An 18182-nucleotide genomic window follows, 5' to 3' on the forward strand; every position below is an offset into this window, starting at 1 on the left:
CCGGGCAGATTATGTCGGTATTCCAGTCGTAGAGGATAGGCGGGGTTCCGTGCTCCGTACCGGCAGTAAATGGGTCCGGGTCTTGTAGCCCAGGAGTGGGCTTCAGTGGTAGCACAGGAGCCCTAGCCAATTAGCTTCAGGCTAATTGGTACCTGCTCCGGTGCCTGCTCCGGGATGGAAACGCTAGCCAGGAGTGGTCACCCGGGATTGTGGTTAGCTAGTTGCGAAGATCCAGATGAAAATGTTCAGAGTTTGCGGTAGGAATCCGGGGATATGGAGAGAGATAGGTCCGTTATGCTCTGGTTTTAGTCACGTTGTTCGAACTAGCGAGAGCTTTCCGAGCTAAAGGTTAGCTGATGACCGCTAGCAATGGTTTGCTAACTGATAGCTGGTAGGCAGTTAGCTGGCTATCTTCAGTAGATGGATTCCAGATCAGAAGTAAATAGAAATACTTTAGAAAAAAGCAGATCCACGCCACATTGGGTGAAGCGGGTTGCAGGAGAGTATTTAGAAGTTGAGGTTTAAGAAAGTATTTTTAAAAGATATGCGAAGAAAAAGATGTAAAAAGATATATACAAGGGACACGGGACACGACAGGACAAAGACGTCTACACTGCTACGCCGTCTAGTTAACCTAGTAATATCAAAAACGATGTGTTACATTTTTTATAAGATAAGTTTAATGCTAGCTAGCAACTTAACTTGGCTCATTGCAGCTATAAGGTCGTTTTGACACTGCACTCGCGTAACAGGTGGTCAGCCTGCCACGCAGTCTCCTCGTGGATTGCAATGTAATCGGCCATAATCGGCATCCAAAAAGGCTGATTACCGATTGTTATGAAAACTTAAAATCGGCCCTAATTAATCGGCCATGCCGATTTTAAAATCGATCGACCTCTACATTAAACTATAAACCTCTGTGTGCTAGCAGCCTCTGTTTTTACTGCAATGGAGCCTTCCTTACTTCCTTCCCTTAGGAACAGCAGAAAGTGCTACAACCCACCATTGTCTTGGTCTGTTTTCTTGATTAAGTTTGTCATTGCAATCCGCTGTAATCTGTTACTATGTGAGAGACTTGATGTACAGTACGCTGCATTAGATAATCAAAATGGGTATCATGTGTTCACTTTAATGCATTAGTTGTGAGAATAGACCATGCTGAGAATGGACTGTATTCTATCTGCTAAATACCACAATAGAGAGCCACCGTTCATAACCTAGGCCCTTCTCAACATAGCACCTATGCTACCATTAGCACTTTATCAACTTAGCGTGACATTCTTTGCTTTAGAGGCCACATATAATCCTTTAAAACGGTCCATGCACAACATGTCATATTTGATGGGCCTTTAACCACGGGATGCAGTCAACTGATGACACAGTACTGCTATCTTTGAAGACCTCTGACACTATTTTGTATCTCAGCAACATCTTATCTAAAGGCTTTACGGACAAACTGACCAGATAATCATCAAATTCCTTTTATTGACACATTTATCAAGCCTACTGTAATCTGTTACATGACCGACGCGTGCGACTAATCGGTGGATCTCGTCTCTTAGCCTGGGAAAAGCCCACAGTACTTCCACTGAATCAGTGGCGTCAGTGATTTATATGAGCTGTTCACAGTAGTCACAAAGTTTTAATCAATATAATTGATATTAGATACAATTAACTTCTGTCTACTTCGGGGAAACCTGGACTTGTACTAATGGTACTAACTCCTATCACTCAGTCATAAGCTCCAAAGAGTAGTTAATGTTATCCTCCATTGCCTTAATCTTTCTGCTACTTCATTGTGGGGTAGGCTACACATTTCTGTCTGCTTCTTATTGCTACCAACACCCATCCCAACGGGTATATTCTTTCCAAAACACAAACCATAAACCCCACCACTTCCCCAGGCTCGGCGAGAACTGCGGTGTCTAAAGAAGGAGGCGCGAGAAAAGCACGCTGTGTCTGTCATTTGGGCTGGCTGGCAGGGGACCAAGGTATTTGGGAAGCAGCCTGTCGTTGACAATATCCATCCATATCCCGCCGCTCACCTGTCATTTCCCCATTTCTCCATCAAATAAATCCAGACCGATGCCAGACCCCTGCATTAGCTAAACATTGGTCTGAGCAGACCCCAAAAGGTCTCTAGCTATCCTCCCCATTACCACCACCCATCCTCTCTATATTGCATGAAAAGGTGCCATACAACCCCTCATCCAATGTCCCATCGCATGCCAAAACAGAATTGAAATGGGGGGAAAGTCACCAACCTACTGAAACGGAACAAGACCCCTAAGCCCCCATTCTAGCTCTCTCAGCACAACTAGGTGCTGTTAGCTAACCTTGAATGGTTTAATGGAAAATATATAGAAATAGATGGCTGGAGTTCTGGTGACCCTTGGCTCTGGTAGATAATGGACAGGCCTGGGCACTAAGGGTGGATGGGGGAGGGGTGTGGTAAAGATACAGTCACTTAAGCCTCTTTGCTATGCAGCCTGATGGATTATAGCTGATCCAGACTCAAATCGGGGGGGCGCGCATCACACACACACTCGCACAGTGCCTGGAACCTTGAGTAGACCCTGTGCCTGCCATACCCCAAACCACCAACACACTCAGCTATCCTGGCATTGATTTCTCCTCCTTTGTTATCAAAGGTCAGGATGTTTGGTGGTGTGGTGTTTCTATTCCTCCCTGAGGCCCAAGCCTCACCTTTTGCATGCTGCGACTCTTTGCTTGCTGATTCCTTGAGGCTTACAGTGATTCATTTTTTTTCAGTGTGCAGTGCAGTGTATAGAACCTTAGAGAAACCTGCTGACTGACTTGTGAACTTTGTACTTTGCTCATGCCCAACACAGCCATCTGTTTCAATCAAAAAAGTTATTGCCAAAATAGATGTACAGTACATAGACTACAATATTATTAAATGTCTATTTCATGATAATTGCATTCTTCCCATAGTGGGTTAAATTATCTTCAGGCTCTTGTTAACTAGACTGGGCTCTTGTGTGATGTGTGTCCCCACACAAGGCAGTATCCCCTCCTCCATATTAGTCTCTTATTATTCCCATATTTTAACTATTTTCTTCCCTCTCTTTCTTTCCTTCTTCCTAACAGGCACGCAGGGAGCTAAGGTGCCTGAAGGAGGAGGCCAGGCGTAAGCACGCCGTCGCCGTCATTTGGGCCTACTGGCGGGGACTCCAGGTATACCTACCCTCCAGCCACTCCCTCCTACCCTCCAGCCACTCCCTCCTACCCTCCAGCCACTCCCTCCAGCCACTCCCTCCTACCCTCCAGCCACTCCCTCCTACCCTCCAGCCACGCCCTCCAGCCACTCCCTCCTACCCGCCAGCCACTCCCTCCTACCCGCCAGCCACTCCCTCCTACCCGCCATCCACTCCCTCCTACCCGCCAGCCACTCCCTCCTACCCGCCAGCCACTCCCTCCTACCCTCCAGCCACTCCCTCCAGCCACTCCCTCCAGCCACTCCCTCCAGCCACTCCCTCCAGCCACTCCCTCCAGCCACTCCCTCCAGCCACTCCCTCCAGCCACTCCCTCCAGCCACTCCCTCCAGCCACTCCCTCCTACCCTCCAGCCACTCCCTCCTACCCTCCAGCCACGCCCTCCTACCCTCCAGCCACGCCCTCCAGCCACTCCCTCCTACCCACCAGCCACTCCCTCCTACCCACCAGCCACTCCCTCCTACCGCCAGCCACTCCCTGCCCTGCCCAGCCGCTCCTTCTTTGCCCTGCCCAGCTGCTCCTTCTTCTCCTTCTTCCTCTTTGTCTGATGCTATATCTACTCCATTATCTCGTCCTTTTCACCAGTATTATTGTAGTCTGATTGACCCCAATCCTCTCATTAATTGACTGCACAATGTGCACGTCACCTTTGCACATCACAGAACAGCTCTCAGAACCTGTTAACGATTAACTGACTCCAATCAGTGTGATTTAAATTGACCTCATCAATTTATTATGTAACATCTCATTTTCAGCAAAAACATTTGGGAGAAAATCCCATTATGATTAAAGTTGAGTTGAGTGCTCAACAGTTTACATATAATATTTTATGACTTTGTACGTTGGGTTCATTGTTTAACGAACCACATCTGCCTGTTCTAGTGCAGGGTTCTCCAACCCTGTTCCTGGAGAGCTTCCTTACTGTAGATTTCTTCTTCAACCCTTGATAAGATTCATTGGTTTAATTAAAACTAGGGTTGGAGTGAACCTACAGGAGGACATCTCCCCAGGAATAGTGTTGGAGAGCCCTGTTCTAGTGTCATGTCAATCAGTGTTGTTGTGATGTCATGCCTCAAATCAGATCACTATGGTGATGATCAGTTGTCTCCTTGGTTATAGGTTCGCCGGGAGTACAGGAAGTTCTTTAGGGCCAACGCTGGAAAGAAGATCTACTGCTTTATCATCCAGAGAATTGTAAGTGGGAGCGTGAATGTAAGCTGGTCCGAGTTGGTAAGACGACACAATCAGATCTGACCAGGCTAGCATGAAGGAGCTGTCCATCCCTTGTAAGCACTGATGGACAGTGTTTGTTTGAATCACTAAGGGGACGGTTTCCCAGACACAGATTAAGCCTAGTCCTGCATTAAAAAGCCATTTAAATTGAGAATCTCCATTGAACATATTTCCCGGACGGGGCTTAATCTTTGCCTGGGAAACCGGTTCTATATGTTCCTGAATTTTAACAGTAATCCAAGTCTGAATGGAAGGTATTGAATATATGCCGGTCTCCCTTCAGATGCAGAAGTACTTCCTGGGTCTGAAGACTACCGTGCCCTCCATGTCACCCATAGACAACACCTGGTCGGCCCAGCCTTACAGCTTCCTGGAGGGAGCTCACACTGAGCTCAGGAGGATCTTCCACCTCTGGAGGGTCAGTTAATTATTATCTTTGGCAGTTCTTTCAAGTGGTCATCACAAGAGTCAAGTAGTATATGACACTACCCAGCGTGCAAATCTGGTCAATATGATGCCATTATAACCAGATTACAACCTGGTTGTATGGATGTATAACCAGTGTTGCACTCTGGCTTTATAGTTTACAGTACGGGGGACATCAATATAACAAACTTCCCAGTGATTTATGTGTATTTTGAATGATCAGTGCAAGAAGCACCGGGGACAGTTCACAGAGGAGAAGAAGGCTGTGTACGAGGAGAAACTGGAGGCCAGTGAGATCTTCAAGGACAAAAAGGCTCTGTACCCTAGCAGGTATATCATATCGTCATTTTTTATTGATACATTACATAATGTTTGATGTTTAATATTTATGTTTATGTTGTAAGCTAATGTTCCAAGCAATGAATCTGGCAAAAGAAATCCTCTGAGTATAGTCTATGCATTGTTGCGGGTTCCTCTCTGTTGCATCCTTCGGTCCATGGCTAGTGCTATATAAAATGCATGCATTATTATTATTTCAGTGTGAGCCAGCCTTTCAAAGGAGACTATCTAGAGATCCATAAGAACCCTAAGTACCAGAAGCTGAACAGTGCCGTGGAGGAAAAGGTGCTACTGGCTGACGTGGTGAACAAGATAAACCGGGCCAACGGCAAGGCAAGTACCTTTCTCAAAGTACCTTACCTCAGCAAAACCAGATCGACAAGTACCTTACCGCTGCAAAATCAGATCGACAAATTCAATACTGTTGCCCTATGTACATAGTCATTGAACACTGGTCACTTTAATAATCAGTTGAATACCGTTTCCCATGCTTGTTCAATGAACCATAAACTATTAATGAACATGCACCTGTGGAACGGTCGTTAAGACACTAACAGCTTACAGACGGTAGGCAATTAAGGTCACAGTTATGGAAATGGAGGACACTAAAGAGGCCGTTCTACTGACTCTGAAAAACACCAAAAGAAAGATGCCCAGGGTCCCTGCTCATCTGCGTGAACGTGCCTTAGGCATGCTGCAAGAAGGCATGAGGACTGCAGATGTGGCCAGGGCAATAAATTGCAATGTCGGTACTGAGACGCCTAAGACAGCGCTACAAGTACACAGAACAGACAGCTGATCGTCCTTGCAGTGGCAGACCACGTGTAACAACATCTGCACAGGATCGGTACATCCGAACATCACACCTGCGGGACAGGTACAGGATGGCAACAACAACTGCCCGAGTTACACCAGGAACGCATAATCTCTCCATCAGTGCTCAGACTGTCAGCAATAGGCTGAGAGAGGCTGGACTGAGGGCTTGTAGGCCTGTTTGTAAGGCAGGTCCTCACCAGACATCACCGGCAACAACTTCGCCTATGAGCACAAACCCACCGTCGCTGGACCAGACAGGATTGGCAAAAAGTGCTCTTCACTGACGAGTCGTGGTTTTGTCTCACCAGGGGTGATGGTCGGATTCGTGTTTATCGTTGAAGGAATGAGCGTTACACCAAGGCCTGTACTCTGGAGAGGGATCAATTTTGGAGGTGGAGGGTCCGTCATGGTCTGGGGCGGTGTGTCACAACATCATCGGACTGAGCTTGTTTTCATTGCAGGCAATCTCAACGCTGTCCGTGACAGGGAAGACATCATGTGGTACCCTTCCTGCAGGCTCAGCCTTACATGACCCTCCAGCATGACAATGCCACGAGCCATACTGCTCGTTCTGTGCATGATTTCCTGCAAGACAGGAATGTCAGTTCTGCCAAGGTCAGCGAAGAGCCCGGATCTCAATCCCATTGAGCACATCTGGGACCTGTTGGATCGGAGGGTGAGGGCTAGGGCCATTCCCCCCAGAAATGTCCAGGAACTTGCAGGTGCCTTGGTGGAAGAGCAAGAACTGTCAAACTTGGTGCAGTCCATGAGGTGGAGATGCACTGCAGTATTTAATGCAGCTGGTTGCACACCAGATACTGACTGTTACTTTTGATTTTGACCACCCCCCCCTTTGTTCAGGGGCACATTATTCCATTTCTGTTAGTCACTTGTCTGTGGAACTTGTTCAGTTTGTCTCAGTTGTTGAATCTTGTTATGTTCATACAAATATTTGTACATGTTAAGTTCGCTGAAAATAAACGCAGTGAGAGAACATTTCTTTTTTGCTGAGGTTACATGTGGCAATATGAAGTGTTATGTTTGGGGCAAATCCAAAACAACACATTACTGAGTACCACTCTCTATATTTTCAAGTATAGTGGTGGCTGCATCATGTTATGGGTATGCTTGTAATCGTTAAGGACTGGGGAGTTTTTCGAGATGAAAAATAAAGTGAATGGAACTAAGCACAGTCAAAATCCCAGAGTCAAACCTGGTTATCTGCTTTCCACCAGCCACTAGGAAATGAAATCCCCTTTCAGCAGGACTATAACCTTAAACACAAGGCCAAATCTACACTGGAGTTGCTTACCATCAGTGAATGTTTCTGATTGGCCGAGTTACTTAAATCAAATCTAAATCTATGGCAGGACCTGAAAATGGTTGTCTAGCAATGATCAACAACCAATTTGACAGAGCTTTAAGAATTTAAAAGTATAATGGGCAAATGTTGCACAATCCAGGTGTGGAAAGCTCTTAGAAACTTGCCCATTAAGACTCAGAGCTGTAACCGCTGTTAAAGGGGCTTCTACAAAGTATTAGCTTGCGTGAACACGTATGTAAATTATATTTTTCTGTATTTTTTATTTTTTTTTAAATGTGCAAACGTTTCTAAAAAAATGTTTTCACATTGCAATTAATATGAGGTATTGTGTGGAGATGGGTTAGAGAAAAAAATATGTTTAATCCATTTTGAATTACGTTTGTAATACAATGTAGAATAAGTCAAGGGGTATGAATGCTTTACGAGGGCACTGCATGTGTATATACTGTATTCGAGCCATGACTACTGCTGTACAAACAGTACATTTGCTATTCAAATACTGTCTATACACAATACTCATATACACACTACACTCAGTGGCATGTTTATTAGGTTCCCCACCCCGTTAATGAAAATGGCTTCCTACAGACAGTGAGTCATGTGGCCGTGGCGTGTTATATGAAGCAGGCAGACAGACATCAAGGCATTAAATTACTGTTTGATTGAACGTGGGCAAAATGAGTGACCTAAGCGACTTTGAGTGTGGTATGATCGTCGGTGCCAGGCACGTCAGTTCCAGTATCTCCGAAACTGCTGGCATCCTTGGCATTTCACGCACGACAGTGTCTCGGGTTTACAGAGAATGGTGCGACAAACCAAAAATGTTCAGTCAGCGGCCGTCCTGTGGGCGAAAACAGCTCATTAATGAGAGGTTGAAGGAGAATGGCAAGAATCATGCGAGGTAACAGCCAAATAACGGCGCAGAACGGCATCTCGGAATTCATAACTCATCAGTACATGTCAAGGATGGGCTATTGTAGCAGACGACCACACCGGGTTCCACTCCTATCAGCTAAAAACAAGAAGCGGCTCCAGTGAGCACGCGATCACCAACACTGGACAATTAAGAAGTAGAAAAACATCACCTGGTCCGACGAATCCCAGTTCCTTTTCCGTCAAGCTGATGGCAGAACCAGGATTTTGCGTAAGCAGCATGAGTCCATGGCCCCATCCTGCCTGGTGTAAATGGTGTGGGGATTGTTTTCCTGGCACCCACTAGCTCCCTTGATACCAATTGAGTAACGTTTGAACGCCACACCATGTAGAATCCATGCCCCAAGGAATTCTGTCTGTTCTGGAGGCAAAGTGGGGTCCGGCCCAATAATAGATGGCTGTACATAATAAACTGGCCACTGAGTGTATATTTTTATTCTGGACTCATTGCTCTTTCTGATATTGCTCATTCTGTTGTGTCGTAGCCCTTACACTCATGCCCATATACGGGTTGAAAATGACAGATTTGGAAACTGGTGAGTGCATAAATTGGAATGCATTGACTGTGCAGTAAGATTCTATACGTGTCAGAGCTCAGGGTTTCTTCTTCACAGCTCTGTATGGGTTTCGACTGACAGCCGTTCTGAACTTGAATGACGTGCGTGACAAATAGAAAACTACAAGTGTGCTTGCTCTAGTTCCTCAACAGCACAGCTAGGAGAGCTCAGAAGAGCAACCTATAGTTGAAGACTCTTCTTTGAGTCATACAAGTGCATTGAAATTACTTTGGAACTGTGCACAATTTGTAGAGTTGTGTGGCCACTTGGAAACACCAGTTAGTTCTCTCACTTAAACCATTCATTGTTGTCTTATGTTGCACATACCCCAAATTTTTCAAGAATATTCTTATGTTACTGAATGTATTTTCAGATTTCATTATCAACAAGTGCATTGAGTACAGTAAATGTAAAATTAACATAAAATCAGCCGTGTAATGTTAGGATTCAGTCTTGACAGATGAACTGTTGTCACCTTTAAATATTTTCCCATCTCTTAACTGTTCCCTTTCATTTTCTACCATGGTTATGCATATGATTTCCATATTTCTTCAGTAACAAACATTTCAATTTAGACCTATGCATATAGGCCAATTCCCACGAGTGTAAGGGTTTATTTTCTTGTTCTTTTGTTAATCAAATCAAACTTTATTTGTCACATGCGCTGAATACAACAAGTGTAGACATTACCGTAAAATGCTTACTTACAAGACCTTAACCAACAGTGCAGTTCAAAAAGAGTTAATAAAATATTTACCAAGTAGACTAAAGTAAAAAATAATAATAAAAATTAACACAATAACATAACAATAACGAGGCTATATACAGGGGGTACCTGTACCGAGTCAGTGTGCGGGGGTACAGGTTAGAGGTAATTTGTACATGTAGGTAGGGGTGAAGTGACTATGCATAGATAATAAACAGCGAGTAGCAGCGGTGTACAAAACAAATGGGAGGAGGGGGGTCAATGTAATAATCCGGTGGCCATTTTATTAATTGTTCAGCAGTCTTATGGCTTGTAGGTAGAAGGTATAAAGGAGCCTTTTGGTCCTAGACTTGGCGCTCCTATGGGACTCCTAATCACGGCCGGTTGTGATACAGCCTTGCAATGTATTGAAAATCAAAACATAAAGCCCGAAGTTTGTAGAACAACTAAAGTTACATCAATAACTCTAAATTAAGCATAAGGAGTACCTATTTCCTTGTTAACCGCTCAAAACAGAATATTGCGGACTCCCTCAAATCGTTTGGGGGAAATATTTATTTTATTCAGCTTTGTTCAATTGTAGTCTTCATACTATAAAATAATACCATGGAATTATAAGTAAATCTTGTCTACTAAATGAACTAATGTAGCCCACAGCCATTTGGCATAGCCACATCAGGACCTAATGTAACAGTATAAACTTTACGTCGTCCCCTCGCCCCGACCCGGGCGCGAACCAGGGACCCTCTGCACACATCAACAGCCACCCATGAAGCGTCGTTACCCATCACTCCACAAAAGCCGCGGCCCTTGCAGAGCAAGGGATAACCCTACTTAGTCTCAGAGCAAGTGACGTAACTGGTTGAAATGCTACTAGCGCGTACCCGCTAACTAGCTAGCCATTTCACATCCGTTACACTCACCCCCCTTTCAACCTCCTCCTTTTCCGCAGCAACCAGTGATCCGGGTCAACAGCATCAATGTAACAGTATAACTTTAAACCGTCCCCTCGCCCCGACACGGGCGCGAACCAGGGACCCTCTGCACACATCAACAACAGTCAACCACGAAGCGTCGTTACCCATCGCTCCACAAAAGCCACGGCCCTTGCAGAGCAAGGGATAACCCTACTTAAAGTCTCAGAGCAAGTGACGTAACTGGTTGAAATGCTACTAGCGCGTACCCGCTAACTAGCTAGCCATTTCACATCCGTTACACTAACATAAGGACCACTCAGAGTATGCAACTATTTTCAACTAAAATATAAATTTTCTTCAAATCATGCTTCTTTAGACCTAAAATAAATAACGGATTTATTGTGATGGTGTAGGCTATATTATATGGATGTATTAGACTTTTTAAAATGGCTTGCATGTGTGGAAGCCAGGAGATGCTAAATGTGTTTATGTTAATTAATGATAAATTACTGTGAGACCGACCAGTTATTTGCTTAACAATCACCGGCTGACAATTTTGTGACCGCTACAGCCCTATATGTGACCAATAAACATTGATTTTGCCGTCTCTACGTCACCTTTAACTGAAGCCTTAGGGGGTCAACAGTCTGACAGGCCTGAACAGGACTGTATTACAGTTCATATGGCCCAAACTCGTCAGTCAATTGTATATTATAAGAGGATGTCTAACTATACTGTATAGTGGAAAACGTAGGTTTTACAGATACAGCCTACCTATTGTTTTATACCACTATCACCAAGAATAAATGCAATTTTTACGATAAAGGTGTTTATAAGTCTATAAGTTATTACTTTGTTATTATGATTTTACCATGCACTTTCTAGGTAAATAATAATTTCTGTACCGTAAAATAAAGTGTTACCAAATTCTTAGGGTTTTAAACCTAGCCTCTCGTTGTTACAGGGGTCACCAAGGCTCTTCTTGCTGACCAAAAGCAACTTTGTCTTAGCTGACCAGAAGACAGGCCAGGTGAAGGCCAGCGTGCCGCTGCCAGACCTCACCAGCGTGTCGGTCAGCACTCAGAGTGACGGTTTCTTCGCCCTCAAGCTCAAAGAGGTGGAGGCAGGGAGCATTACTCCATCTGCACTGTGATGCACTTACACATGGACATCCATCTAGCTAACTATTCAGCTTGCAAAGCTGGTTGAAATGAACCTGCTTTGCTTGCTGCATATCAACTGGTTGCAAACTGATTATAATGTCATTTCAACTAGTTTTGCCTGCTGTGTATCTAGTTGTAATAGTAAAGTTCTGTTTTATAACTTTTAATGTAACAGTAAGATGCTAATCATGGAAAGATTGGGTAGGCATATTGACTTTGAAATTATTAACACTCTTCTCTGTATGTTTAACCCATAGGGCTCTGCATCAGCTGCCAAAGGTGACTTCCTGCTAAGCAGTGAGCATCTTATTGAGATCATCACCAAACTCCACCGCACAGGGAGCACCACTGCAGACAAGGACCAAATCAACATTGATATCTCAGATGAGTAAGAGAGACGTCGCCGTGTTGACTTTACATTGCAGTGCTGTTGTTGTTTCTCTTCGTCAAGTCTTGGTCCCATTATGTGTTTGTGATGTCTTGGCAACTGCTACAGTCATTTATCATGTTTTCACAAACATATCTAGGATCAGGCTAGTTAAATCCCAGGAATTGATGTCAGAGGACGTTTCTAATCCTCCTTCCTCTTTGTCTCCCTGGCAGGTTCCTCGTTCAGTTCAAGCAAGACAAGGTATGTGTCAAGTTCATCCAGGGGGGGCCTAAGAACGGCACCAGTGCTTCCTGCAAGCGCAAGAACAACCGCCTACTGGAGGTGTCTGTGCCATCATCGCCATAGAGACGACACATCCTCACTGATAGGGTTGTCATGACAATTCACCATCAGACCTAAACTCCAGCCCCACCCCCAATGACTGTGCAATTTACGCTACTTTTTGTTATTTGTCAATATTCATTTCCTCACTTTTCAGTTGTCCTCAAAGTACATGTCTTCTCTAAGCTTTACTCAATATACATGTATCTACAAATAATTATTCTAAACTGTTATCTTTTTCAATGTGTAATTGAACAGTGTAGATCCATATCCTTATAAATGTCATTACTCAGACAATAATTCAGTGGTTTGGTGCACAAGGACCTCCCCTATGCCCCTTATGAAAGCTTGTGATTGGTCAGATGGACAGGAAGTTGTTAGAATTGTCAGAAAGTTTCCAACCACCACAGGAAATGAGATGAACCCCAGGGTTCCCAAGCCTACCCTTTGCACAGTTTTTTAAAAGTTATTTATCTGGATTTTGCCTATGGAAAGGATGAAATGCATTGAAATTGAATGAATAGAATGGAAGTCCCAATTCAATCATTCATCCGTTCTATTCATTCTATGTGTTTCTACTTAGCCGATAGGCGAAATCCAAATACCGTAGATAACTTGTGAAAAACTGGGCCCAGATGACTATCCTAGATTCCCAGATTTAAGGCTGGTCAGTCTTTTTAGTTTTCAATGGCCCTCTTGTGTGAAATGTAAGGGAAATGAGCTATTTGCCTGGAAGGCTGCCTAGGCTAGGCTACACCATCTCTAGCATTCCTCCTCCCTTTGGCCTGAGTAAATCAGTAAAAGGACGCAGCATGTCGACAGACGGAACACAAGATTAAGTTCTACACTCTGATAGACGTTTTCTCAAGCACATGCTGTTGAGAGAAACACTCACTCACTGACTATCATACACATCAGCTATACATAAGCTAAGACGTAGACCCAGCATGGATAGAGTATGTAGGGGTAAATTATAGTGTCCTTATGCTAGTTCTCTTATTGCTGTGATGCAGAAATATCTATGCTGTTTTTGCCATCACAATGTAGGCAGTTAAATTTTTTGTAGCCCCATTCTGGCTAATAATAAATGCAGTGTTTTTCTTGGGACTGGCCCCAGCTGTTTTTTGAGTGCATATGACCACATTCTTTAAGTTTTTTCATAAATCTAGCAATCACCGCTTTACTGTCTACTCTACCTGTGCACAGACTATACTTTATACACACACAAGCCAATGTCCCTGATCTTTGAAATTTGGAAGTCTATTGTAATATGATATTCTTTATCAGGAGGTTTCGTGGGAGTTTGGACTGTTGACTTCTAAGTTAAACAATTGGGTTCTCTGGTGGTGGAGGTTGTCGCTCAGCCAAACTGCTCTAGATCACACTCCTATATATCCTGCTGGGGTATTTTAATTATTTGTAATTTCACAGAAAAACCACAGGTGGACTTTGAGGAATGTTTTTTTCCTTGCACGGGGAGGATGTTGTGCTAAATCGAATGATGTTTGTTGCTTCTCAGTTCTGTACAGTTTGAGATTTCAATGCAGTTTGCTACAAGGTTAATAACTCTCTCGCGCTTCTGTTTATATTTGAAGTAAAATATGAAAATAGAAACGCAAAATGATGTATGCATTCTTGTTGTGTGCCTAATGTAAGACAGAAAGAACATGCAAGTGTTTCAATAGTATTCAATGTAACACATTTACAAGTCATTTTTTTAAATAAAAAAAAAGCAATAAATACTTTGACTTTGTGATTGTGTTGGTTTTGAAAGAGTGGAAGCGTATGGGCGATTCCACTGACAAATCTGAGTCTCCACATCACACTAACTGGAAGTGCCCATATGTACTGTGCATGTTCATCAGTTCAGTTTATGATCTCTCAAGATAGATGTTTTCCAGTCATCAGCATTACCAGGCATCGACCGCTAACCATTGATGCATACACACAAACATTTTAGCTGTACATTACAGTATATCCATCACAACACAAGTAATAATCTTAATGAGCTCCTGTTATTGTCTTTTCACATCTGACCGTCCACAGTAGACCTACCATATAGTACTTAATGCCCCGTCCACTTTTTAAACCCTACTACCACTTCATCCATTAGATCAAATGACTGAGTCTGAGATGCTATTCATCAGTAGTGTATCAGGTGAGCTGAGAGAGAAGCCCTTTGTCCCACCCTCTCTCTTTCAGCTCTCCTGGTACACTGATAGTAAGGGGTGGACCGGAAGGGCCTGTATGTAAGATGACCCGACCAGGCAGCTACCCAGATGTTTTCCATCACATCTGGAGAGTTGTTCTGGGTTAAATTCCGCGGCTTAAGGAGGCTGCCGGCAAGAGGCCCCTGAGGAGCAGCCCTCGACAGATTGTGCACAGCACAGATAGAAATAGCCCACAATTATGGGCTGTCCCGGTCCAAGTTCCCACCATCCTGTAGTCCTCTGGATGCTGGGAAAGGAAGGTGTGGCCTAGTATCCTACTGGGAAGAGAACCAGCCCTCTGGGAAGGGCTAACAAAGAACAGAACAGACAAAGCATTACCTCATGTTACGTAGCTACATGTAATTGACAGTGAATAAGAAATCAGAGCTCACAACATTCAAATATGAACTATGAACGCAATTGCAATCATTTGTTTGATTCATCACAGTTTTGCTTACTAAAGCAGCACCTGCTTGAGTGTAAAGTTGAGTTTGGTGGTCTGCACAGAGTTCCAATACTTTTAGACCTAAACACCTGCATAATATAATCACATCAGTGATGTTAATAATAAACATACTGATGTGACCCTCAGGTATTTCGAGATTTCAGTTACAGAATCCTCTGGCGCCACCAAGTGGAACTTGGTACCATCTTAGATCGGCTTCCGGTATTCTGTTTCACCCTACTGATGGGAAAGATTGATTTATCAAAAAGGTCCGCAATAGTAAATCATCCCTCTTATATATACAGTTGAAGTCAGATGTTTACATACACCTTAGCCAAATACATTGAAACTCAGTTTTTCACAATTCCTGACATTTAATCCTAGTAAAAATTCCCTGTCCTGTCTCCGGTCAGTTAGGATCACCACTTTATTTTAAGAATGTGAAATTTCAGAATAATAGTAGAGAGAAGGATTTCTTTAATCTTTTATTTCTTTCATAACATTCCCAGTGGGTCAGAAGTTTACATACACTCAATCAATATTTGGTAGCATTGCCTTTAAATTGTTTAACTTGGGTCAAACGTTTCGGGTAGCCTTCCACAAGCTTCCCACAAGCTTCCCACAATAAGTTGGGTGAATTTTGGCCCATTCCTCCTGACAGAGCTGGTGTAACTGAGTCAGGTTTCTAGGTCTCCTTGCTCGCACACGCTTTTTCAGTTCTGCCCACAAATTTTCTATAGGATTGAAGTCAGGGCTTTGTGATGGCCACTCCAATACCTTGACTTTGTTGTCCTTAAGCCATTTTGCCACAACTTTGGTAGTATGCTTGGGGTCATTGTCCATTTGGAAGACCCATTTGTGACCAAGCTTTAACTTCCTGACTGATGTCTTGAGATTTTGTTTCATTATATCCACATAATTTTACTTCCTCATTATGCCATCTATTTTGTGAAGTGCACAAGTCCCTCCTGCAGCAAAGCACCCCCACAACATGATGCTGCCACCCCCTTGCTTCATGGTTGGGATGGTGTTCTTCGGCTTGCAAGCGTTCCCCTTTTTCCTCCAAACATAACTATGGTCATTATGGCCAAACAGTTCTATTTTTGTTTCATCAGACCAGAGAACATTTCTCCAAAAAGAACGATCTTCTTCCCCATGTGTAGTTGCAAACCGTAGTCTGTCTTTTTAGGGTGGTTTTGGAGTAGTGGCTTCCTCCTTGCTGAGCGGCCTTTTAGGTTATGTCAATACAGGACGCATTTTACTGTGGATATAGATACTTTTGTACCTGTTTCCTCCAGCATCTTCACAAGGTCCTTTGCTGTTGTTCTGGGATTGATTTGCACTTTTCACACCAATCTCGAGGAGACAGAACACGTCTCCTTCCTGAGCGGTATGATGGTTGCGTGGTCCCATGGTGTTTATACTTGCGTACTATTCTTTGTACAGATAAACGTGGGACCTTCCGGCATTTGGAAATTGCTCACAAAGCTGAACCAGACTTGGCACATATTCTTATTCTAATCATATTCTTGGATTTAAAATGAAAAACATTATTTCTGCCCCGGTGATGCGTTGGGCAGACTGCACCAGCCTCTGGAGAGCCCTGCGGTTGTGGGCAGTGCAGTTGCCGTACCAGGTTGTGATACAAACCGACAGGATGCTCTTAATTGTGCATCTGTAAAGGTTTGTGAAGGTTTAAGTTGCCAAGCCAAATTTCTTCAGCCTCCTGAGGTTGAAGAGGTGCTGTGTCGCCTTCTTCACCACACTGTCTGTTTGGGTGGACCATTTCAGTTTTTAAGTGATGTGTACGCCGAGGATCTTGAAGCTTTCCACCTTTTCCACTGTGGTCCCGTCAATGTGGACAGGGGGGTGCCCCTCTGCTGTTTCCACGATCAACGATCAGCTCCTTTGTTTTGTTGACGTTGGGTGAGAGGCTATTTCCCTGGCACCACACTCCCAGGCACCTCAACACCTCCCTCTAGGTTATCTCTTCATTGTTGGTAATCAGGCCTACTGCAAACTTGATGATGGAGTTGGAGGTATGCGTGGCCACGCAGTCATGGGTGAACAGGGAGTACAGGAGGGGGCTGAGCACGCATCCTTGTGGGTACCCAGTGTTGAGGATCAACGAAGTGGAGGTGTTGTTTCCTACCTTCACCACCTGGGGGGATGGGGTGGGGGGGTGTCAGGAAGTCCAGGACCCAGTTGCTTAATCATGAGCTTGGAGGGTACTATGGTGTTGAATGCTGAGCTGTAGTGAATGAACAGCATTCTTACATACAGTGGGGCAAATATTTTACACCATAATTTGCAAATAAATTCATAAAAAATCCTACAATGTGATTTTCTGGATTTTTTTTCTCATTTTGTCTGTCATAGTTGAAGTGTACCTTTGACGAAAATTACAGACCTCTCTCATCTTTTTAAGTTGGAGAACGTGCACAATTGGTGGCTGACTAAATACTTTTTTGCCCCACTGTAGGTATTCCTCTTGTCCAGATGGGATAGGATGTAAAGTGCGATGGCGATTGCATCGTCTGTGGATCTATTGGGGATGTAAGCAAATTGAAGTGGGTCTAGGGTGTCAGGTAAGGTAGAGGTGATATGATCCTTGACTAGTCTCTCAGAGCACTTCATGATGACAGAAGTGAGTGCTATGGGGCAATAGTCATTTTGTTCAGTTACCTTTGCTTTCTTGGGTACAGGAACAATCTTGAAGCATGTGTGGACAGCAGACTGGGATAGGGAGAGATTGAATATGCTAACCAAGTGTCTCGCAATTACATTTAAGGTAATGTACACAGTTATTTCACTAAGCCTATGTAAAAAGCAATTATCTTACTTGCTAAGCAATTACTTTAACATTTTATCCAAGATAACTTATTGTCACCACAACGGACAATACACACAATAGGCAGTCAAATGTTATTGTTAAGATATAATTAATGACACTTTCAGAAGTTTCTGACCACTATAAAAATGTTTCTAAAAATCAGTTCTAAACATCGGTAATGGATCCTCATTAAAGAATTTGAAGTGTACTCATTCCAATTACAAGGACTTCCCGAATCGGAAGTGGATCATTTGCGTACCTGCTGCCTTCCTTGGATGTGGTAGCTGTATCTCAGGCTCCCTCTCCAGAATCAAACCCTGATTCCCCGTTAC

At 43.7% G+C, this 18182-nt stretch overlaps 1 protein-coding gene across 4 annotated transcripts in view; it reads left to right on the forward strand.

Annotated features, from left to right (window-relative positions):
* Window positions 1-14110, forward strand: part of LOC129816573 (unconventional myosin-Ib-like) — a 149712-nt gene extending 135602 nt beyond the window's left edge. For 2 of the 4 annotated variants that reach the window (XM_055871195.1, XM_055871198.1), the window contains 9 exons: window positions 1905-1991; window positions 3112-3198; window positions 4356-4430; window positions 4753-4887; window positions 5119-5225; window positions 5435-5567; window positions 11452-11604; window positions 11908-12038; window positions 12254-14110. In XM_055871195.1, coding sequence (XP_055727170.1) covers window positions 1905-1991; window positions 3112-3198; window positions 4356-4430; window positions 4753-4887; window positions 5119-5225; window positions 5435-5567; window positions 11452-11604; window positions 11908-12038; window positions 12254-12386 — 1041 coding nt within the window. In that variant the 3' untranslated portion in view covers window positions 12387-14110. The remainder of the gene's footprint in view (window positions 1-1904; window positions 1992-3111; window positions 3199-4355; window positions 4431-4752; window positions 4888-5118; window positions 5226-5434; window positions 5568-11451; window positions 11605-11907; window positions 12039-12253) is intronic. The other 2 variants (XM_055871196.1, XM_055871197.1) reach the window with 1 other exon arrangement.
* Window positions 14111-18182: the final 4072 nt, after the last annotated feature.

The sequence above is a fragment of the Salvelinus fontinalis genome, chromosome 19, assembly GCF_029448725.1.
Source record: "Salvelinus fontinalis isolate EN_2023a chromosome 19, ASM2944872v1, whole genome shotgun sequence".
NCBI lineage: Eukaryota > Metazoa > Chordata > Actinopteri > Salmoniformes > Salmonidae > Salvelinus > Salvelinus fontinalis.